Consider the following 23647-nt stretch of genomic DNA (forward strand, 5'->3'; position numbering starts at 1 on the left):
CCCGTGATGATTTTAGATCGCTGACCAGTATACATCAGCCTTATATTTGGACATCAAGTACAATATGCTCTTTAGTGGGGGTTTGTTTCATACACACACACACATACACATTTTTATATACATATATATATATGAACAAATAGAATCTTTGTTACATGGCATACTGTAAATTTCACTCAGTATAACACTTATCAGAGTAATTTCTTATGTAAGTATTAACATGCATGCATGTTTTTCTAAAAGTCTCGCAACACATTTGACTGTAAGAATAAGAATAATAAAAATAAGAAAAGCAAGCAAGAAGCTGTAGCGTCCATTGACGACAAAAAGAGATTGGTTCACATCTCCTGTCCCATGTAAATCCGCTTCAATTCCAAGCCGCGACTCCCTGTTCCACATACGCAGCCTGTATGTCAAGGTGACGGGAGGTCAAATTGACAGGACAATTTAAGTGATAGATTATCATACCATCACTTAATTCTCTTTACTCCGGACTTTGTTTTCAAAAAACTGAAGGGCAGATTCTTTTTATGAAGCACGTTAGGTATTATCTCGAGAATGTATTATCGGAGCAATCAAAGGAACCACTGATTGAATTGAATGAGTCCTTTGCTGACCGTATGAACTTGCTTTGCAATAATCTTTGAGATTTTACAGATATGCTTCTGTCACCATCACCGCGGCAGCTTCTGGGGACAGGGATGTCAGGTGAAAATTCATCAAAATTGTGAAATCAAAGTCAATAATTGTCACTGCGTACTGCACTTAAGTAAAACGGTCAACAAATAGGTTAAAATGAATAAAAGTTTGTTCAGTGACAAAGCCACTGCGTCGGAGTTGGGTAAGTTAATATTAAATTGAAAATTGCAAGGAAAGGTGACTGACTTTAAAATCTAACAATCTCAAATTTGTTGTAGTGCTGCTCTTTGTCGTGCATGGCAACAAAACTGTACTGTAGGAAAAATGTCAATCAAACTTTAAAACGGAGCTTTACAGTATGGCCTGGACATTAAGAGCAGAGATCAGTTCACGGTGCAGTGTTAGGCTTTTATCAAAAACAGCTGTGGAAAGATCAAGTTTGTTAGGTGGGAGGTTTAATGGCCTTTGTGAGTGAATTCTGATGCATTCTGAGGTGAAGCGAGTGCACAAGTCTTGACAGAATGAGGCTTTTAAAAGTAAGCCTCAGAATGAAAGTGCTGTTAAATAACCCTGCAATTTGTGTTTGACTTGATTGTGACAATGTGAAGTGGAACCTCAAAAGTTGAACAAAATCTGTCCAGAAGGCTCAATTCCCATGCAAAGCACAAATAAACCGTTACATAAAAACACATATTGACCAATCTAGAAATTTAACCCACTGTACAGGGAATATTAAAGATATTTTATGCAAATGTCAAATTAGGCTAGCCACTGTTAATATGTACCGGTAACTCAACTTTCAATACATACTGTATAGAAGACTATGTTAACGTTGACTTTAATGATCAAAGAACCGTATTAAAATAGTTTGGGATTTTTCATTCGAGGTAGTTTTTAGTTCGCTTTATTTTTAAGTTCAATTAGTTTTAATTAGGTTTTAGAGCTTTTTTTTAGGTTTTCTTCATTTTTATTTTTTAAAAATGCTTTGTTTTACTTTTGTTTTTATTCGTTTTAGTATTAGCTTTAGTTTTTTTTTAAGACCTGAAGTATTTGTTCAGTGCAATTTTTTTTTTAAAAAAGGTCGCGAAGTACTTTATTATTAGTAAGAAAATAAATCCATCGGCGTTTAAAATTTATGCGGTGACATCCGCCGTGCTAACCTCCCTGCCCTATCTATTATGCTTAGGCATGGGACTGCTGCCATTTGCAACCCCCCGCCGTCAACGGTGTCCCCTATCGTCGAAGCCAAATTTTAGTTCCAGTAAGTCTGCAATTAAATCTTACTACTATTGGAAACTGCGACAGTCATAACACTACTCGGCCCAACAAGTAGCCATGTGTCATGCACTAGTAGCGCTGCAGTACTTATTTCAGTTTCTTGTTTAGTATATTTGAAAGATGTATCGTTCAGCCGTGTTGTTTTTCCAAATGTTTGCTTTAGTCTATTTTTAGCATGATGCACGAAGGCAAAAATCCCCCGCATCATAACAGAAGCAAAACATGCAATCTTAGGGCTTTACGGCTTGCGGTTATGTATATTGTGCCTTCCAAATATATGTTGGGAAATGTTTCCTCTGGTCTAGCATCAAAATAGCACCATTGATGTTTGCCAGAACACGCAAGAGTGGTAAGCTTTGCCTGGGGGTGGCTGGACGCTGCCTTTCTCTGTTCTTTTCACTACTACTCTGAAATTTGTGGTTTTGTACTAAAGTGCAGCTGCTTTCAATACTGATGTGTTAATTAGAGACTGTATGTATGTAGCAAACACGTGAGGTGTCATTATAAAAAGGAAATTAAGCCTTTTTTTTTTTTTTTTTTTTGTCGACCCACTTATACAATCATGCTTTAACCTGTAAACAAGCAGAGGAGAGAGACATCTGTGAGAGAAAGAGTGGAGCAGATGTCAATATGTTTTCATATCAGAGGCCATTTCAGTTCCTCTGAGGACGACTTGAGTTTATGATCAAATATGATGCAACAATCTAATGAGTCTTATATATGACGTTCATGGAAGACTTGGTCATAATTTGAAGATTAAAACACATATATTTGAAAAGAAAGTGTTTTTGAAATCGGATTGAAATAACTAAATAACTAAATAAATAAATAAATGGGTTTATAGCGTATACAGCAATTACCTCATTTGAAAATCATCAGTTATATTAGTAAAAATATTCTTACATATGGTCATAGTTTCGTTTTTTTGTCCTAATTTATACTGTACTGTATTTACAAATGAAACGATGATGATCTACTGAAAATATTTGATTATGGATAAATATATTATTGCAAATATATAATACAAATACATTCTCTTATTAATCATATTTTAGATCAAATGTTCTCTGGCCACTCCACTTTTGTTTCGTGCGTGTGCATGTTAATGTGTGTGTGTGTGTGTGTGTGTGTGTGTGTGTGTGTGTGTGTGTGTGTGTGTGTGTGTGTGTGTGTGTGTGCGTGTGTGTGTGTGTGTGTGTGTGTGTGTGTGTGTGTGTGTGTGTGTATGAAGCATGCATTGAACAAATTCGCTTTTTCTTCAACGTTTGACTTACTCTGCAACCTACGCTTTTTGTTTGGTTCTTCTCTAAAGATGAAACCCGTCTTCCTGTTGAGCCTGAAGCTCCTTACGGGGGAACTGTTGCCGCTAAAAGAGGCACAACTGAAACTGTAGTGAGTCCCAGTTGACATTTATTGATATACTGCAGAGCGTTGCATAATAACTGCAGGGGCTTCCATAAATTCCTCAAGCCTTTACTGAAATAAAATCACTTCTGCAGAAGCTCGCGACTGCATTTGGTCTGAACATGTCATGCAGTTTGACTTGAGAGATTTTCTTTTCAAACTTAAGCGCTTGCCTCATCTGTGGTTTTTGTCATGTATGTTTTTGCACCCTGCAATTGTGACTTGCAGAGAATTTCCCTTCCCAAAACCAAATGACAGAGTGATGCCTGTTTTGAAATTCAGGCGGAAACCAGACTCTCATCAAAGTTGGCCATCTTGATCTAGTTTTGTTCCCAACAGTAGACTTGCGTGGAGGTGTGATGTGATCATGATGAAACACTGTCGATCTTGTAAAGATTTTGATTTTGGGCAAAAGTATCTTGTAAAATGGATATCGTACAAATTTTCGATAAAACATTCAAGAAATATAATTTTCGTACTGCTTGAAAATCAGTGAAATTGTAAAAAAAAAAATTTGAACTCTTCATTTTACAATATTGTGACATAACCTCACACTGCAAGGTTGTGTTTGTGACTCTCGGTTGTATTCGAAAAATCATGAGGTTTTTCGAATGGAACCGGAGTCACCGTTGTGATGTGCAAATGAGAGCAGCTTTGATATAAAATAGGAAGCTGAAGAGGATACAGAGTCCATGTGAGGGAGTCCAATAGCAGTCGTGCTGAGCGACTGACGCACAATATGAATATAAAGCGATGAAACGGGGAAACAACTCAACAGCAGCAAGGGTTCATGATGATTGTCCTTTTCACGGTGGTTGTTGTCTTGTGCTGCTAAATGCCATTATCATCATCACAATCAATGAATACAAGACTATGCAAGTACAAGAAGCCCCCATCAGAAATAACGTTTAGAGCAGAGGTGTCAAACTCTTTTTTTGTCGCGGGCCACATTGTAGTTACGGTTTCCCTTGGAGGGCCGTTATGAATTTTGGGAAACCATATAAATGCTTAATCCCCTCCACATATTACATACAGAGCGCGCAACAAATTGATGAATAACTAGTTTTCAAATCAGAAGTCAAGAATAATGACTGTTATTGTGGATTACATATGACAATTTGAAATATTGGTTCAGACTTTAGCAAGCATCATGGAACTTGACATGCTTGATTTGCTATCGCGGGCCACACAAAATGATGTGGCGGGCCAGATCTGACCCCCAGGCCTTGACTTTGACACCTGTGGTTTAGAGGAATAACTGCATTCTTAATTATCACATAGGTGTAAAGAAAAGTTAACCACTGGATAGTAAAAATAAAAAAATAAAACTAACTAATTTAAATTAAGCAAACTACTCACATTTTATGATCTCTTGGGGGCATTCAACTGTTTTTTTTTTAATAATAAATCAATCTAAATTGCAAAAAAAAACAATTTTGAATATGCCGTGTTCAACTGCATTTGGCCTCAGCAGTCATTTGCACTTCATTAGCCTCAGTGTGTTTACCAGCTATGGTTGCATTAAAAAGAGTAATCAATTTCACAACTCAATCCGATAAAAATCACTCAACTGATACAATTCAAGCCATCCATTAGTAGAATTATTTACGGAGCTAGTAATCATCATGAGATAAGTTATTCATCCCTTGCATGGTTCGGTTGAAGACAATTAATTGATAACCTTTAAAATCCAAACAGGGTTTTTCTTTCAACATCAATATCAAGAAGAGAACTTCAGCTGGTCCTGAGATGAGCCCAAGTAACTTCAATCAAACTTTAGACTGAAGGCTCTATTCTCGTAACGGCCGCAAATCCTGCATGGTGTATTGCATAACCCTGCGAGAAAGTGGGTTAGACCCAATGTTGGTAATTTCAAAGCCAAGAGCAGATCGGCGGTTCTTCAAGAAGGAAGGCTGTGTTGCTGTGAGAGTGGTCACAGTCGACTTCAATCATGGCAAATCAAAACGTCTCCTTTTATTCCATTTAAATGCGGCGTATATCTGCACCATGATGTGGGCACTTGGAGAAGCCTGCTGTGCCGTCCAATGGGATGATTTAATGTTTCACAAAATGAGAATGAATCAGGGGGTTTAGTGGTCACTCTTCAGATATTTATCAATGAAATCCATCACTTTAGACCAGATGTCTATCCTGTGCCGGTCTTGGACGTGGTTGGGTTGGCATAAGGTTTATATCGACTTTCTGCCACCATATTGTCGGTCTTTGAGGCGCATCTCCAAGACAGTCCTTCAGCGTGGTTTTGACTGGTCGGCCAAATTGGAAAACTCACAGTGAGCCTTGCGCTGATATGAATTCAGGATTCGCCAGCATTGATGCTCTGCAGCAGATGCACAGTATATGAAAACAGAGCCCAAAGTCAAAATCGACAGTGGTGTTGTTCTTGCAGATTGCCTCGACAAATTTGAGTGTTATAACGTTTGCTGACGCCATCTTATCTCAGACATCACATAAAACAATTGGTTTGTTATATTTTGACATCGAATACAGCTTCAGCAGGGTACACACATACTGACAATGGGGCTTAATTAATGCTCATTAAATTGAATGAGGCGGCCCGGTGGCCCAGTGGTTAGCGAGTCGACCTCACAGTGCAGAGGTACCGGGTTCAATTCCAGCTCCGGCCTCCCTGTGTGGAGTTTGAATGTTCTCCCCGGGCCTGCGTCGGTTTTCACCAGGTACTCCGGTTTCCTCCCACATTCCAAAAACATGTATAGCAGGCTGATTGAACACTCAAAATTGTCCCTCGGTGTGAGTGTGAGCGCGGATGAATGTTCGTCTCTGTGTGCCCTGTGAGTGGCTGGCGACCGGTTTAGGGTGTCCCCCGCTTGCTGTCTTCGGGTATAGCAGCTGGGATAGGCTCCAGCACCCCCCGTGACCCATGTGAGGATAAGCGGATCGGAAAATGAATGAATGAATGAATAAATTGAATGGCGTCGGCTGTGCTAATGCCATGTTAACCTTTCCTGAAATCGGTCACCTCACAGTGGTATGGAGACTCGGAAAAATGTTTCTCCAGTTTCAGGAAATCTTTGGTCATGATCTCGATACTTCCGCAAATCACACAGCAGTACACCTTAGCACTACACATGCACACTCACTCACATACTTCTGCATTGCATGCATATTAGGCACCTGATTGGCTACGCTGCTCACGCAATCACAAGACCACACAAGAATTACAGCGATGATTGGCCAGCTGCCGCACATGACCTAAATACTGTGGAAGTTAGACACGGCAGCATTGATAAACAGTCAAGAACAAGGTTTACAACTCTGACGGAACAGCTAAGTTGGAACCGGTTCTCGATTCCTTCACCTACCCATGACCCTAACAAGGACAAAGCACTTTCAAAAATGGATGGATGGATAGAGAATCACACCTGCTAAAACAATAAAAAAAACGTTCTAATTTAATGTCATTTTATTTCAAGGGGATCCCTCAGGGATATGTCCTAAATCCGTTGCAGGGGTTATCTCAACCACCTGTTTTGAAAATCATTTTTAATAATCCCTCACAGTCTTCTGAATGCAAAATCCCTTCTTTGATATGAATGAGCAAGGTGGTCCAAATATGCATGTCTGTCATATTGGCGTGCAGCTGGACCCTTTCACACATACGACAGACATCGACAGCGTGTGCGCACAGCTGCACGATTAGCATGTTGCGCGTCTCAATTTATGTGAAAGAACCCCCCCATGATATTTACTGCCACTCGAGCCGTTTAATCGCCGCGTGACTCGTCTGGGTTCTGATGAGGTCCGGTGCAGTTTCTCTTTGAGGCCGACTCTTTCAATGCCTCCTGTTTAAAAAGGTCAGCGGACGTTAAGGATGCGCGGGCGGGGCTGGCACAGTGTGGGGGGAAAAAATGATTTATTTTGGAAATGTACAGTGTATGGAAATATTGTGTTGCTAGCGAAGTTGACAAAATCGCTTCAGCAGGATGCACGCATACTGACTTTAACAACATAACACATTTTTTAAACGAGAGAGACAACACAGCTCTGCTCTTCTGTTGTGGGGTATACTCGAGATCACCAACATAGCACCACACACACCCACACACACACACGCACACACACACACACACACACACACACAGTGTCCTTCCCCAAACCAGATATCGTTCGTAGTACCAAGTCTGAGCAAATAGAGGCATTTAGTCTACTGGAAAATACAAAAAAGGGAAGTAGTCGAAGCAAATTAGATCATCACAGTATATTTGCTCTGGATGATCTTTTGCAGACATCCAATAATCTGCCCTTTGCTGACTTTGAGCCTAAGTGAGGGAAAATGCTCAAATTTGCCCCGATTGTCAGTATGCATGTGTCCCGTTTTAGCTCCCTTCATCTGCTCGTGTTGTAGTTTGGATGGACACTTGGACAGAATTTCAGTGCTTGTTTAGAGGATAGACTCGCACACAGGATAGACAAGAAAAGATCGCAGGAACATACTCAGACACACCGAAAAAAAATACTCCCATAACAACATAAGTATTCTGAGTTTATTCATACACAAAAAAGAAAAAAAAATCTCCACTGCATTGGCAATGATGCTACACTATTAGCTGAAGCAGCTATTGCCATCCCAACAACTGACTTTCTTTGTCCGTTTTCTTGTTTCTGATCAAAAGAAAAAAAAACTAAAAAGAAAATACATGCTTTTTATTGGACAAGAACAATATGCAAAGGACGAAAGAACTTCATATACAGTGAAGTGCAGGAGCGATCTGGCAGCCCCTTTGTGAGAACTTTGGCGTCTTAATCTTCCTAATTAAGACAGCAGTGAATTGAAAATCAGATGTCAGACTGCTACCTAGATGAATGTTTAGTTGTATCCCGCTGCTTTGCACTAGACTGGATAGTGTCTTATTTGCGCAGTCATTTATTTCATAACACAGGTCACAGTTTTGATTGGATTACATTCAAATTTAGTGTTCTAAAGACTTCGATTCTCAACATGGGCCAAAAATCATATCACTCTCTGCAATGTTATTCAAAACACAGTTAATAGTTCCATCTCGAATTATATTATTGGAGCCTGATTTTTTTTTGAGCAACTTTTATGTCACATATGCACACACAGGATCAAGAACATTGTTTTTAATATGTAATGATGTCACTTCATTGGTCCAAAAATGATACGAATGATGTAGCTTTGTTCATATGCCGGTGATGTATAGTGACAGGCAGAACAATTAAATGCTCTTCCACTATGACCATACATCATCTCAATTTTAGTTATTCAACAGGGGATTGCAACAGAGCCCTGCTGCCAAAGGTGAAAATCCACAAGTGCTGTAATTGACAGCATCCCTAAAAAGGCCACAAGATAGCAGCAGCAAAGGAGTACATTTGTCTAAATGAAGCTAATTACCTAACTTTAACAGTTACTTGGCACCAGTTGGAAACAAAAAACAGCAGATAGGTGAGCTTCTCAACATTTAATGGAGGATGCGGTCCAAAAATAAATTTGCAGATAGGCGGGGGTTCGCTGTTGTCTATATAGGCTATATATACTTCTTGTAACTTTGCTGGGTGGTAAATATGTGTGTAGCGCAGTAAAGGTTGTGAAACTCATGGTCGATAACCATTGTTCTACATTTGTATGGATTTTTGTAGGGGTGCATTGGAATCTCTGAATCGTATCTGGTGATACGGGTAATTAATATTCCAAGGGTGTAGTTGAATAAAGGGGCATCATTTATTTCCATTTAAAAAGTACTGTGGCTACTGTTCTCGACAGAAGACATATTCGGTGTAACTTGTCCAGATTTTGTCCTCGCCGGGGTCATTGCTGGTGTAGGCGCAGGTGCCCGTGGAGCTGCATGCCACCATGTGGAAGCCCACCTCGGTGAGCTTGTCAAAAGCCTGCTCCAGGAAATTATACTTGAGGTAGTAGCGCGACGTGTACCTCTCCGGCGGACGGTCCGGGTCTCTGCTCTCGTTGAGCGTGTCTCCGAACACCTCTTTGGCCAGGGATGTCTTCCCGCACACAGTGATGCGCGCCACCCTGCGGAATTTGGCGTCGGTCTGGATGTCCCGGCCGATGGTGTATGATCCCCGGTAGCCAACAGTGATGTAGCCCGACTTCCTGGAGTCCATAGACGGGGAGCGCACGGCCGTGCTGGTGCGTAACGTTGCATCCGCGCCCCCGGCCGATGCGCACGGCGGCTGGCTGCCTTGGAGCGAGCTGTCCTCGGTATCGCTGTGGCTAATCTCCTCGCTGACGGAGTTGTCCTTGCTCATTTGCGGACAGAGCCTCTTGGCCAGCTCTCGAAGCTGAAAGAAGTCCGCCTCCCTCCTCAGTCGGCTCCTCTCCGGGAAGTAGTCCGGGAGCACCAAGGTCAGGTCGCGCAGATAGTCGAGGACGTAGCGGAACAAGAAGCCGTCTCGGTCGAGGAAGAAGCGGCCCTTGGTGTCTCTGGCCAGTTCCTTGGGGGTCCGGCGGGTGAACATGTGCCAAAGGAGAGAATCCGGCACCGCGACGAGAGTTTGCAGCCGGGTGACGTACACCTGTCCCCCGACGTTCAGCTCGACGATTTCCGGAAAGTGGGAGTCGTCGCGTTGCTTGGACGCTTCTGCGAGAGCCATCGTGTAAGTGTGCGTGTGGGCTTCTTCCGTGGACTGACTGACTGAGCCTCAAGAGGCTGCACACGGCTTATGAAGCGTGGACCGTGGCATGGACCCGCGGGAGGAAAGGGGGGAGTGTTGTGTGGTTAACCATTAAATTACACTACTAGGCTTTAATGACCTGTATATTGATACTGGGGACAAAATGAGAGAAAAAAAAACAAAGATGTCAAAGTAAAATGATAATGTGGAGTTATAACGAGCACACTTAAGTGTGACACTTGGTGTTGTAAATGTGGTAAGACTGACACCCATCGCTGCGATGTTGAAAGTGCAGGCAGCACAGAATGAACTAGACGGTCACTTTATTAGGTACACACCTGTTCTGTCCTAAGTGCAAGACAACGCTGGAATTGGCTCTATCAATTCCAGCAACATTTGCATTTTCAACGCCAAGATTTTTACAGTCAAAATGGTGATGTAGGACTTTTTAACCGAAATTCATTAAAATTTTTGCCAATCGGATTATTCATGATGGGTCTTATTTGAAAGCTGGGAAAATGTAAAATGTGAAACAGGTGAAACATTTAATGCCATTTTAATTTTGTGACAGTCGGAGAACTTTCAAATCAAGTGTTTTTTAAAGTGGAGATGAGTGTCTTAACTCTTGCAAAATTGTGGGCAACATTGCCACTTATAGGCGAGAAAGCACAATTGCAGTGTTTTCAGATGAAGTTGATTTTGGTGAACTCTACAAAAACAAAATGCCGTTGAGTTTCTCACCTGTTTCACACTCTACCGGTACATTTTTACCAGCTTTCAAATGAGGCTAATACTGCAAAGTTGCTTGGCAAAAACGTATGCACCAAATCTAACTTTGAAACCTTTATCTCATCTCACTGCAACACGCTTTAGAGATGGTGGGAGTTGTGTGCTGATTCTCATTTAACATGAGTTTTACTTTGACTGCTTACTTTTGCCCACACATTATCTGAGTTGTTTTTGTTTCTCTTTTTGAAGAAAAAAAACGATTTTTCTCAATGAAGTTGTGCAAGTTATAGGTCATAATTATGGTTGATTTTTCTCCAAATTATTTATTGTTGTCTCTTTTTTCATATCACAAAAACCTGGCATTAAAACAGGGGTGTTGACTTTTCAATTATAAATGAATCTGTTATGCTAAATTGTTGTGTCATTGGAGCAACAGAACTTTCCCTGTTTCCTGAATTCTAATGCTGATGAAACTTTATGGCAAACATAGTCCAACCAAATAGACAACAGACAAAATATTTTGAGATATTTAATGGGTAGAAAAAAAAGCAGACCCGATAATGAATCGATGTTGACACTCATACTTTGCTACTTAATAAATAGCCAAATGTGTCTAGTATTCATCTCCTTCCTCGTCATCGTCATAGGAGTCAATTCCGACCTCTTCATAATCCTTCTCCAGGGCAGCCATATCCTCTCGGGCCTCTGAGAACTCTCCTTCCTCCATTCCTTCTCCCACATACCAATGCACAAAGGCCCTCTTGGCATACATGAGATCAAACTTGTGGTCCAGGCGGGCCCAGGCCTCAGCAATGGCTGTGGTGTTGCTCAGCATGCACACAGCCCTCTGCACCTTGGCAAGATCTCCCCCAGGAACCACTGTTGGAGGTTGGTAATTGATGCCCACTTTGAAGCCAGTGGGACACCAATCCACAAACTGGATGGTGCGTTTGGTCTTGATGGCAGCGATGGCAACATTAACATCTTTGGGCACTACTTCACCGCGATACAGCAGACAGCAAGCCATGTATTTACCATGACGTGGATCACACTTGACCATCTGGTTGGCCGGCTCAAAGCAAGCATTGGTGATTTCGGCCACAGAAAGCTGCTCGTGATAAGCCTTCTCAGCAGAAATGACAGGAGCATATGTGGCCAGAGGGAAGTGGATACGAGGGTAGGGCACCAAGTTGGTTTGGAACTCCGTCAGGTCAACATTCAGGGCGCCGTCAAAGCGAAGAGAGGCTGTGATCGATGACACAATCTGACTGATAAGGCGGTTGAGGTTGGTGTAAGACGGACGTTCAATGTCGAGGTTCCTGCGACAGATGTCATAGATGGCTTCATTGTCCACCATGAAGGCACAGTCGGAGTGCTCCAGGGTGGTGTGAGTGGTCAGAATGGAATTGTAGGGCTCCACCACTGCAGTAGAGACTTGAGGGGCTGGGTAGATTGCGAACTCAAGTTTGGATTTCTTCCCGTAATCAACAGAAAGTCGCTCCATGAGGAGGGAGGTGAAACCAGAGCCTGTGCCTCCACCAAAAGAGTGGAAGACCAAAAAGCCTTGAAGACCAGTGCACTGGTCAGACTGTAGATACAGACACAAAATTTGAATAGTTTTAATTCCAGGAAGCTTTCAAGCTATGCTCCAGAAGCCTAAAATAGCATTTTTTCCCGAACGATAATACTCTTCGATATTGCTGTGGTTAAATAGATATGAAAAAAATGATCCTCACCAATTTGCGGATTCTGTCGAGAACAGAGTCAATTATCTCTCTGCCGATGGTGTAGTGTCCACGGGCATAGTTGTTTGCCGCATCTTCTTTTCCTGAGATCAGCTGCTCGGGGTGAAAGAGTTGGCGATATTTTCCCGTACGCACTTCATCTTGAAATGTGAAAGACAAAAAAAACAATTGAAAAGAGTATTTTTTTTTTTTTTTCGAAAAGGTTAGTACAGGTAGGATTTTGTTTTGGATTCATTCTCGACAACACACTTCAAGTGATTGCACAAAAACCAATGGTTTGTTTAATTGTATTAATTGAATGGCAAAATCCTTCATTTCATAATGCATCTTTTCATACTGACCAACCACCGTGGGTTCCAGGTCAACGAAGACTGCCCTTGGGACATATTTTCCAGCCCCGGTCTCGCTGAAGAAGGTGGTGAAGGAGTCATCATGGCCCCCGATGGACTTTTCGCCGGGCATCTGTCCATCTGGCTGAATGTCGTGTTCGTAACAGTAGAGCTCCCAACAGGTGTTCCCCATCTGGACACCAGCCTGGCCTATGTGGACAGAGATGCATTCACGCTTGAAGAGAGAAAAAAAAAGAAGCAGAAAGAGAACATGAGGATAAAGTTTGTTGGATGGTAACTATGAAGCAGACTCGGCAAGATATATCAAAGCACTGATTTGGTTCCACATTATTTCAAGCTTGATATTCCCGAACGTTTTCAGATTGTTGTCAGCAATGACGCCAAGGTTTAAGACCCTCATTTCAACCACAATTATCGTGCTCAGCTAATTATGTAGACTGATCTTTGAACCCTATCCAAAAAAAAAAAAAAATTCTTATTATGGCATTTACAGTCAACAAAACAGGGACGAGCTCGTTTGTGTTTGTCCTATTGGATCAAAATTGACTGTCGATGGACCCGTTTGGTGACATAATCGTCAGCACACCCTCAGATAAAACTTCCTCGTGCTAAATAGTCATTATCCTGTTGGACTAGATTAGCAGGAGAAACACCTTATCCCTTTTTCCCCTTACAATGTGGCTCATGCAAATGTGACTGTTAAAACATTTAACCCTTACGACACTTGTGCTTTGACACCACTGATCTGAAAAAACAGATGATTTTTAGACTAATGTGTAGAACTTTTTATTGTGGCACCCGGGTAAAATTAAGGTACATGTCTGGAAAAATTCTGGAAACTTTTTATGGGAAGGTGAGATGAGAAATCTTAGAAATGAATTGGAAATTAGATTTGGAATTAAGTGTGATAAATTCTGGGGTATTTTAAAGCACTGGTTTATCCAGTTAATACAACATTCCACGAGAGATGTTGAATACAATTCTGTATATTCCTTTTGCTCCCTCACTGAACCTTTAAAGTACAGGTGTCAAAGACAAGGCCCAGGGGGGCAGATCTGGCCCGCCACATCATTTTATGTGGCCCGCGAATGCAAATCTAGCATGTCAAGTTCCATGATGCTTGCTAAAGTCTGAACCAAAATTTCAAATTGTCATATGTAATCCGCAATCACAGTCATTATTTTTGACTTCAGATTTTAAAACTAGTTATTCATCATTTTGTTGTCTGCTGTGTATGTGATATAAGGGGAGGTGATTAAACATTTATGTGCTTTCCCAAAATTCATACCGGCCCTCGAAGGCAAACCGTAACTACAATGTGGCCTGCGACAAAAATGAGTTTGACACCCCTGCTTCAAAGGAACAAAGGGATGCAAATCGAGCAGAATATGAAAGGTAAGATATACAAAAAGATTCAATTTGATTATTCAAACCAGGGTATATTGCCAACAACTTGACATTTACTAAATTTCGCATAGATTCCAGTAAAATCAGAGAAAGGTTTCCAATCCTGATGAGATGCAGGCAAAAAAAACCCAACTATAATATTGTATTTCTCTCTCTCTCTCTCTCTCTCTCTCTCTCTCTCTCTCTCTCTCTCTCTCTCTCTCTCTCTCTTTTGTTCACCTTCTCCCCCTTCTCACTGAAACACGGTGACATTTTGCCAGTATGGAAAGGACAGTGCTCAATTGAGAGCTGCAGGGAATCAACTGCTATCATTTCAAAGTGTGTTAGAGCTCATTAAATCCACGTTGAGATCAGTTCACCTCTCCGGTGTCCTCTTTAGTGAGCCTGGCTAATGTGACATCATCTCAATTTCCAGGTATGCAGGTCAGCGCATAGCAGCTATTTTCGGGTGCTCATTTTGAGAGATGACACCCAGTAGCAATGTGGGAGCGAATGTTTGCGTAAACACTGACCGGCAGCCACTGAAATAGTTCCTGTCAGTTCAAGTAGATATCTACAGTTACAATCAGAAACACAAGGAAAATGCAAAAAAGGCTATTACATTTAACCGGCATCATTAAGTAATTCAACATCAGCATTTTTCAATTGAGAGTATTTTTTGAATCTTGTTCCTTGCCATGTGAATGCTAAGGTTCTATTTGAGCAGGGTGTGTGTCCTGCTGTTCAATGGTTTTATCAGCATTAATGGCATTGCTTACAAGCTGTGTTTGTACTTCACTGTGCAAACACGTCTACATGCAGTGTTTTTCCACGTGAATAAGGTTGACTGTGTTATAACCTCGCCGTGAACTACAATCTTGAAAAAAAAAAAGCATCATTTTGTTCCAAATTGTTTTGCTGAAGGCAAAATCAAGGCCAAATTTGGTCGGAAATGAATCGTTTCAAAAAGTCCTCTTCGAAGTTGAAATACTGGACTGTACTTGCTTTGTCTCAATCTGATCTGACTTGTTGCTGCCTGCATGTTTTACGACACACCTACATTTCTGTCTGTCATGTACTTTGTCAGACATCAAGGCACCGAAACCAAAGATGGTGTTATGAGCCTCAGCAATGACAGCTCTAAAATGCAATCAAGAAATACAAATTAACAGAAAACAGCGCCACTATATTCCAAATCGATATTTGTCACCAACTCACTATCTTTGTGTATCAAAACTGCCTAAAAATTGGCCCATGTGAAATGAAACTTCCACTTGCTCTCTCCCCTGTGCCGTCCCAAACAGGACAGCTTGTGTCAGAAATAGATCATTGTCCCAGTGATAGGCAGAAAAGCTGAGCTGAATTTGGCCGCTGACCTGAATGAGCAGGTGATGATAGTCTAAACGTCTACCCCATGAAAAATAACCAGCAGGTATGACAAAAAACTTTGTGGAAGAAGAAAACATACTTACCATGACGCCTGCTAAATGGAAGGTCCTCTTCACAATCTGGGTTTAATTTCTACGGTGCCTCTCACAGCAGTCCTCAATGTGGTCTGAGTGAGTTTAACTGCCAGATGCATCGGAGACTCCAAGCTATATTCAACTTCGAAACCACTCCCACCTGTCTCCTTGACAGGAACTGTGCCGCCAATATTATTTCCTCACACAGTCAACTGATCTTGCAGCAGAAGTGGAAACTTTCACGACTGACAAACACAGACCTCCAACACTTATGAAGTGTTTGACTTTGCACACAATGGAATTTGCTGAAATTCACTTGCTTTTGAGTGCATTATGATTAATGGTCGACAGGTGGGATACTAGCTCAGTCTTTCGTTAAAAATACGTTCAGTGTGTTGTTTTCATCTGTTGGCAAAAAAAAAAAAAAAACCCAAGATAAATGTTGATATTGTCGGTCAAAATTAACAGAAATTACTCGTGCCGGGAGACAAAATATTTGCCATGGTCTATGTCTTCGAGGGTTTGAAAAAAAAAATGCCAGAGTAACAAGTTCAACCGGTTAATTGGCTCATTTCAGTGTGTGTACGAACCAACAAAGAAATTCCCAACCGTACAAAAGGAAGTGAAAATATATTTGAATGTTGTTGCTGTGCTTTTTGTAATTTTAGTCATAGTTTCTGACTTTTTAGAGTTCCATCCATCCATCTATTTTCCGATCCACTTTATCCTCACAAGGGTCGCGGGGGGTGCCGGAGCCGTTCCCAGCCGTCTTTGAGCAGTAGGCAGGGGACACCTTGAACCGGTTGCCAGCCAATCGCAGGGCACACAGAGACGAACATCCATCCACGCTCACACTCACACCGAGGGACAATTTAGAGTGTTTCATAAACCTGACATGCATGTTTTTGGAATGTGGGAGGAGACCGGAGTACCACGAGAAATCCCACGCAGGCCCGGGGAGAACATGCAAACTCGGCCACTCACATTTTAGAGTTTACGACTTAAATCCATTCTATGAATGATGACAGGATTGTGCTCTGGGCTTTGATGAATGTTTTTTTTTTTTTTTTTTTAAATTACATATAAATATAACAAGTTTCATTATGCTTAACTCTTTGTATGTCACTTACGGACCTAGGTTTAACCCCAGAAAAAAATTGCAGTAAATAACAATCTTCTTCTTCAAAAATTAGCTTACAATGTCATAAGGATAAACCAGGTATAATATACTGCTAAAAAAAATAAAGGGAACTTCGAATTTGGAAACAGTCTTTGCCAGAGAAAATGTTTTATTTATATATACACACACACACACACACACACACACACACACACACAGTACATAAAATTTTGTACATAAAAGACTGTATATTTTTTTTTTTGCATAGAAAATAGCAGAAACACGGTGGGATGCTGGAAAACTGGTTAGCGCATCTGCCTCACAGCGCAGATGTTATGGGTTCAAATCCGGGCTCTGTCCTTCTTGTGTGAAGTATGCGTATTCTTGCTTAGGTTTTCTCCAGGTACTCTGGTTTCCTCCCATGTTCCAAAAACATGCATGGTAGGTTTACTGAACATGCCGAGAAAAAAATTCATAGGTGTGATTATGAGTGTGAATGGTTGTGTGTCGATGTGCAATTGGTTGGCAACCAGTTCAGGGTGTACCTCGCCTACTACCTAAAGACAGCTGGGATATGCTCGAGCACACGTTTCAGATAATGATTGGCTGGATGACAAACAGAAACACATTTTCACCATTGTAAAACCATATATGGCAATATTTATTGCTGTATATGATTTATGCTATATTAATTTCCTTAACAATGGATGAATAAGTCAGCCACTGCTAAAACGTAATGTGGATTAGTTTGTGTCACGGATGTGCCCCACATGACACAGAATGATAGATAGATAGATAGATAGATAGATAGATAGATAGATAGATAGATAGATAGATAGATAGATAGATAGATAGATAGATAGATAGATAGATATTTAACTCGATAGATAGATAATATTAACTCCTGCTCTGGCCTTCCTGGGTGGAGTTTGCATGTTCTCCCCGTGCCTGCGTGGGTTTTCTGTAGGTACTCCGGTTTCCTCCCACATTCCAAAAATATGTGCGGCAGGTTAATGGAACATTCTAAATTGCCCCAAGGTGTGAGAGTGAGTGCAGATGTTCGTTTGTCTATGTATGCCCTGTGATTGGTTGACAACAAGTTCAGGGTGTACCCCAAGGACAGCCAAGACTCCAGCACGCCCCGCAACCCTTGTGAGGATAAGCCAATGAACCCGCGATAGGCGACATCTGTGAAGTAGTCAGTGTAACTGCTCCTAAAGGTTTTCTTCCTAATTTAAAAAGACTTGACAATGTTCGACAGCTTTTATGGTCCACACGTCCATCGCTGATGAACACCATTTTGGGGTGAAAAACTTCTTCTTCTTCTCCTTTCGGCACGTCCCTTTTCAGGGGTCGCCACAGCGAGTCATTAATTCCCATCCGTCCCTGCAAACCGCCCTATCAACTCGCATGTCCGTCTTGGCAAAAGTTACGCCGGATGCCCTTCCTGACGCAACCCTCCCCATTTCTCCGGGCTTGGAACCGGCACCGGGGAACAGTGCACCCCCAGGGGAGGGCACTGCTCCCCAGCGGCTGGGTTTTGGGGTGAAAAACTATGACAAAAATATACAATTACACTAAGTACATACCTACATGCATTTCAACAACTAAAAACATGCATTAGGCATGGCCATTCACGATCATCACGCTTTCGTCTCTTTCCTCAAACTGACATAATTCCGAATCAACATGAACCACTTCCTGCCACTCAATGCAATACTCAAATATAACAGTAGGGGGCAGAATAACCCAAATAAATGTGGAGTAATTGTCATTTTACCATCGTGTAGAATGGTAGATTAATTTAATATTACCATGAATTTAGAATCACGACAGTTACAGTCAGCGCTATTTTTTAATTATACAATACAATACAGTACTTGAGAATGAATCAAAAGATCAAAAAGATATAAACATTTTTTTTTGACCAGGCACGGAGACTGTACAGTCCCTTGGCAGAACACAATGCACTGTAAAAAAAAAAAAAAAAACTGCATTAAAAATCCGTGAAACATCGAAGCCGTGAAAGGTGAACGGAGTATTGCGAGGGTTCACTGCGCTCCATTTTGTGGCACAGCACAACTAAAAAGCTAACAGAAGAGGAGAGTCTTGTAATGTGAGACACGCGCCACAAAAAAAAAAAGGAAATTCTCCTTTAATTTAACTGCCTCCTTTTGAACGGCATTCACATTCATTAATTCGCTTATTTAATGATGCTTTAAACAAACTTGACTTCACTTGATTTTGAGTGTTTGGGCGTTGGCAGTAGAGGACTCAAATAACAGACGTGGGTCATTGCTTTGTGGCAAAAGTGGGGCGTGTACTTCCCAGTATTATTTGGTATTATATACACAATGTTTAAAAAAATCATTATGCCTAGTTTAACTAATTAGCAAATAATGATTTGTTTGTATCCAGTGATGACTAGTGGTGTATAAGACTAAAATATTTCTCACAGAAGCTATCATGAGTAAAAACAAACACACAAAAAAAAACACTTGCACATTGTTGGATGACTTTTCACTGAAAGAGCAATTAGTCTCGTTTGAAATGTTCGTGATGTTAGTTGAATCCTCTGCCTCGGAGTTATGCGCCGTATCAACAGTTTCATTTGTCTCAGTCAGCTGAACAGGCAGTGACGACAGTGGGAGCCAAATGAAACCCAGAAACGCATGATCTTTTTTTTAATGATGCAAAACTGCTCAAATGAAAACCACTGAAATACTGACACCAATGAAGATGATGGAGAATTTAGTAACGATGAGTTTTGGCCACCTCTTGTACATTGTAAATGGACTACGATTCTGCTCAATTTTGTGTTTATGTAACTAAGTCCCACTCAAGCAGTTGCTCTGTATGCCATTCAGTACTATCCATATGATGTGAATCACGTCAAGGCTATTACGTTTCTTTTCTTTCCCAAAGGGAACTGGGAACAATTGGGAGTAAAAAAAAACTAACAAACACATTGTACACTTTGCATTGTTGCTTACAATTCATTCCAACTGGATAGAATATTGTGGGAAAGCGAAAAATTTTGCATGCTAAAAATGCATAATAAATACAAAACAAATGTTAATATTAGGTGATTTATTCATGATTGCCACTACCAGGAAGTTGTTCCATCACAATTTTTTGCTGTGTGTGTAAATAAGATTATGTAAATGCAAAGTTGGAGCTAGGATTTAATGTATGTTCCATGTGAACCTTCTGTAAATTAATGATTCACACATTTCATGTTGTGCTGTGTGACTTCATCTTATCATCTCATCTTACAAGTGCAGAAAGTGTACTGTATAGACCAGGCTTTAAGGTCAAACTTCTGAAACTAGCTGTGTGAAACTGATATATTATCTTCCTCTCACTCCAAAAGTAATAGCTGCAATAACACACTCCAATTCTCATACGTATCCGCAAAACCCACACAAAGCTTTGGGTGGTGACATCCTTCTGCATTGTTTTCTCTATTGATGCATGTATCGTTGTCCCATCAGCAGGTTCTCTGATTACAGCTCAGATCAAATCACTGATCACCTCAAAGTACAGGTATATAAGTCGAGCAACACTCATGAAACAAGACCTGCATCTTCTTACTAACACCTGAATGTTGGAAAAGAGAGATCAACAATGGTGAGAGTGGATTTGCTAAAAACTACATCATGAGATACACTGTTATATGTTTAGCACATGAATCCAAAAAGCATCGATAGGAAATATGTGTGTATTTGAAACAAATTGCTTTCCCTTTTTCACAGCGTGAATGCATCTCCATACATGTGGGCCAAGCTGGGGCTCAGATTGGCAACGCATGTTGGGAGCTGTACTGTCTGGAACATGCTATTCAGCCAGATGGCCAGATGACCTCTGATACAATAATCGGTGGTGGCGATGACTCCTTCACCACCTTTTTCAGTGAGACAGGAGCAGGAAAACATGTCCCAAGAGCCATATTTGTTGACCTGGAGCCCACTGTCATTGGTCAGTGATTGACTGGATATTTTCTTGAAGAGAACATTGGGAACTCATTGTGGAATAACATACAGTATTTGTCTTTTTTTATTTTTTGTCCAGATGAGGTGCGTACGGGTACCTACCGTCAGCTGTTCCATCCAGAACAATTAATCACAGGGAAGGAAGATGCTGCCAACAATTATGCCCGTGGTCACTACACTATTGGCAAGGAGATCATTGATCTGGTTCTGGACAGGACTCGCAAACTGGTGAGACCCTTTAAAACTATTTAATGCAAGAAAAAGTTCTAAAATCAAATAATTCTTCATGAGCGGGCAATACTTAAGATGAGTACATCAACCTCACTGTCAGAAGGTCAGTGTAAGAATTTTTGCTTGGGCCTTTCTCTGTGGAGCGAGCATGTTGTTCCTATGCCTGCTTCTATTTTCGATGGTTCAAAAAAATACATGTGCTAGGTCAATTGATGAAAATTACTCTTTTGTGTGACTGGTTGTCTATTCAAGCCCTTCATTGAGTGCTGTATCCTGCCTTTTATCCACAAGTCAGATGGGATAGGCGTCATATGGATGGATGGAAGGATTGTTCATCTTCCTGTGTAATGTTACATTTTCAGGCTGATCAATGCACAGGATTGCAAGGGTTCCTCATCTTCCACTCCTTCGGTGGAGGCACCGGCTCTGGTTTCACCTCCCTCCTCATGGAGAGACTGTCAGTTGATTATGGAAAAAAGTCCAAGCTTGAATTTGCAATCTACCCAGCCCCTCAGGTTTCCACAGCAGTGGTGGAGCCTTACAATTCCATTCTGACCACTCACACCACCCTTGAGCACTCTGACTGTGCCTTCATGGTGGACAATGAAGCCATCTATGACATTTGTCGTCGGAACCTCGATATTGAAAGGCCAACCTACACTAACCTCAACAGGCTGATTGGCCAGATCGTGTCTTCAATCACAGCCTCACTTCGCTTTGACGGCGCCCTGAATGTTGACCTAACAGAGTTCCAGACCAACTTGGTGCCCTACCCTCGTATCCATTTCCCTTTGGCTACCTATGCCCCAGTCATCTCTGTGGAGAAGGCCTACCATGAGCAGCTTTCTGTTGCCGACATCACAAATACTTGCTTTGAGCCAGCCAACCAGATGGTCAAGTGCGATCCTCGTCATGGCAAATACATGGCCTGTTGTCTGCTTTATCGTGGCGATGTGGTGCCTAAAGATGTCAACTCCGCCATCGCTGCCATCAAGACCAAACGCAGCATCCAGTTTGTGGACTGGTGTCCTACTGGTTTCAAAGTGGGTATCAACTACCAACCTCCAACAGTGGTTCCTGGAGGGGATCTAGCCAAGGTGCAGAGGGCTGTGTGCATGTTGAGCAACACCACAGCCATCGCTGAGGCCTGGGCTCGCCTCAACCACAAGTTTGATCTCATGTATGCCAAAAGGGCCTTTGTCCACTGGTATGTTGGGGAGGGAATGGAGGAAGGAGAGTTCTCAGAGGCCCGAGAGGATATGGCTGCCCTGGAAAAGGATTATGAAGAAGTGGGTGCGGACAACATTGGGGATGAAGATGAAGGAGAAGAATATTGATGTAAAGACACAAGAAGAAACACAATTTAAGTGGTTGATTTTTATTTAATCAGTTAGGCCCAAAAGTCATGCTTATCCTATGACTGTGTATTAATATAATAAATATTTCTTGGTTGGAAGTTCCACAGAGATCATTACTTTGTGCAGTGACTCTCTTTTGTGCACCACCCCCACACTTATTCCCATGTGGAATGTAAGTTATGAAAGGGCTCCAATGTCAGTTCCTCTATACCATTCAGCTGTGACTCTCTGTGTTAGAGTGGGAGAATAACCACTGACTCACTGTCTGTTGTTTTTTGTGTAGTTCATACTCAGACACGACCAAACTGTAGCAACAATTGACTTCCACAAATCTCATCCTGTACTACACACACTGTGAACAGGCTGTAATAAAGGAATGGTTGAACAACTTTCAGGGAGTGAAAAACTAGTTTTCTTTCTTTTTTTGTCTCATTCTGATTTAATTCAAACGTGTAACACTGCACCGCTATGTCTATTAGCTGTATGTTCACCATCTACAAATGAATCAAAGTGCATTTTTCTACAGGCAGAATCAATTGAAGGGGTGATTTAGAAGCAAGTCTTCCATGGTTCAAGCTAACATATCTTCAACATAACACAAAATACTATCTTGATACATGACTGATGTTCTTGCATTATCATATTGTATTACTGTACATCTGAACTCATTTATGAAAATCACTGATTAGAATTTATGGTAGCCATACGGTGTGTAGAGTATATATGGTATATATACACCCACACCCACACCCCCACACACACACACACACTACTCACAAAAAGAAAGGGATATTTGGCTTTCAGGTACAAGATTCACGCTACAGTCTTAGCATATCATGAAAGTAGGACATTTAAGTGGGAGGATGCACTGGGGATTTCCTCATCTCAAATGATTATTGAAACAAAAGTTAACAACAAGGGTGGGTACACAATGTAGCGGCCATCGGGATGTGGCCAAAGAACGTCCACTTCTACATCTTTCTGTGACTCTTCCAGTCTCTCTTCCATTCTAAGCTCGGTGGCCATTTCCGTCTGAGAACGTCCTGTTTCAAGCATCACAATGGCAAGGTACTGTTGATCAATTCTTAGGTGTTGTCTTGGTCTAGTGATGTAAAAATGTGAACAGCGTGATGGGGACTACTGCATAAACACCAGCTCTTATGTAACCAGGTCGAGTGAAAATCAAACGCCTGTTGTGAATTTTGACATTAAGCTCCTCGTTCAAGAACAGCGACTTGAACAAAAAGTACTGAAACATTTAACACTTGGACATCTGCATTTAAAAGCTGAAAGAAGGTCACATTAAGGTTTGACTGCAT

The 23647-nt window shown here is 41.4% G+C and overlaps 3 protein-coding genes across 3 annotated transcripts; 1 reads left to right on the plus strand and 2 right to left on the minus strand.

Annotated features, from left to right (window-relative positions):
* Positions 1 to 7886: 7886 nt before the first annotated feature.
* Positions 7887 to 10885, minus strand: kctd12.1 (potassium channel tetramerisation domain containing 12.1). The gene has a single exon (XM_019882349.1). The coding sequence runs from the start codon at positions 9931 to 9933 to the stop codon at positions 9070 to 9072; it is 864 nt and encodes a 287-aa protein (XP_019737908.1). The 5' UTR covers positions 9934 to 10885; the 3' UTR covers positions 7887 to 9069.
* A 313-nt stretch (positions 10886 to 11198) lies between these two features.
* LOC109523303 (tubulin alpha chain-like) lies at positions 11199 to 15770 on the minus strand. The gene is made up of 4 exons (XM_019882346.1): positions 15637 to 15770; positions 12770 to 12992; positions 12420 to 12568; positions 11199 to 12271 (listed from the first exon to the last, which is right to left on the minus strand). The coding sequence occupies exons 1-4, from the start codon at positions 15637 to 15639 to the stop codon at positions 11297 to 11299; spliced, it is 1350 nt and encodes a 449-aa protein (XP_019737905.1). The 5' UTR covers positions 15640 to 15770; the 3' UTR covers positions 11199 to 11296.
* On the plus strand, positions 13034 to 22444 carry LOC109523307 (tubulin alpha chain-like). Its single transcript, XM_019882350.1, has 4 exons — positions 13034 to 13051; positions 20503 to 20725; positions 20819 to 20967; positions 21333 to 22444. Exons 1-4 carry the CDS (start codon positions 13049 to 13051, stop codon positions 22305 to 22307), a joined length of 1350 nt encoding a protein of 449 aa, XP_019737909.1. The 5' UTR covers positions 13034 to 13048; the 3' UTR covers positions 22308 to 22444.
* The last annotated feature ends 1203 nt before the right edge of the window (positions 22445 to 23647 follow it).

The sequence above is a fragment of the Hippocampus comes genome, unplaced genomic scaffold, assembly GCF_001891065.2.
Source record: "Hippocampus comes isolate QL1 unplaced genomic scaffold, H_comes_QL1_v1.1 scaffold111, whole genome shotgun sequence".
NCBI lineage: Eukaryota > Metazoa > Chordata > Actinopteri > Syngnathiformes > Syngnathidae > Hippocampus > Hippocampus comes.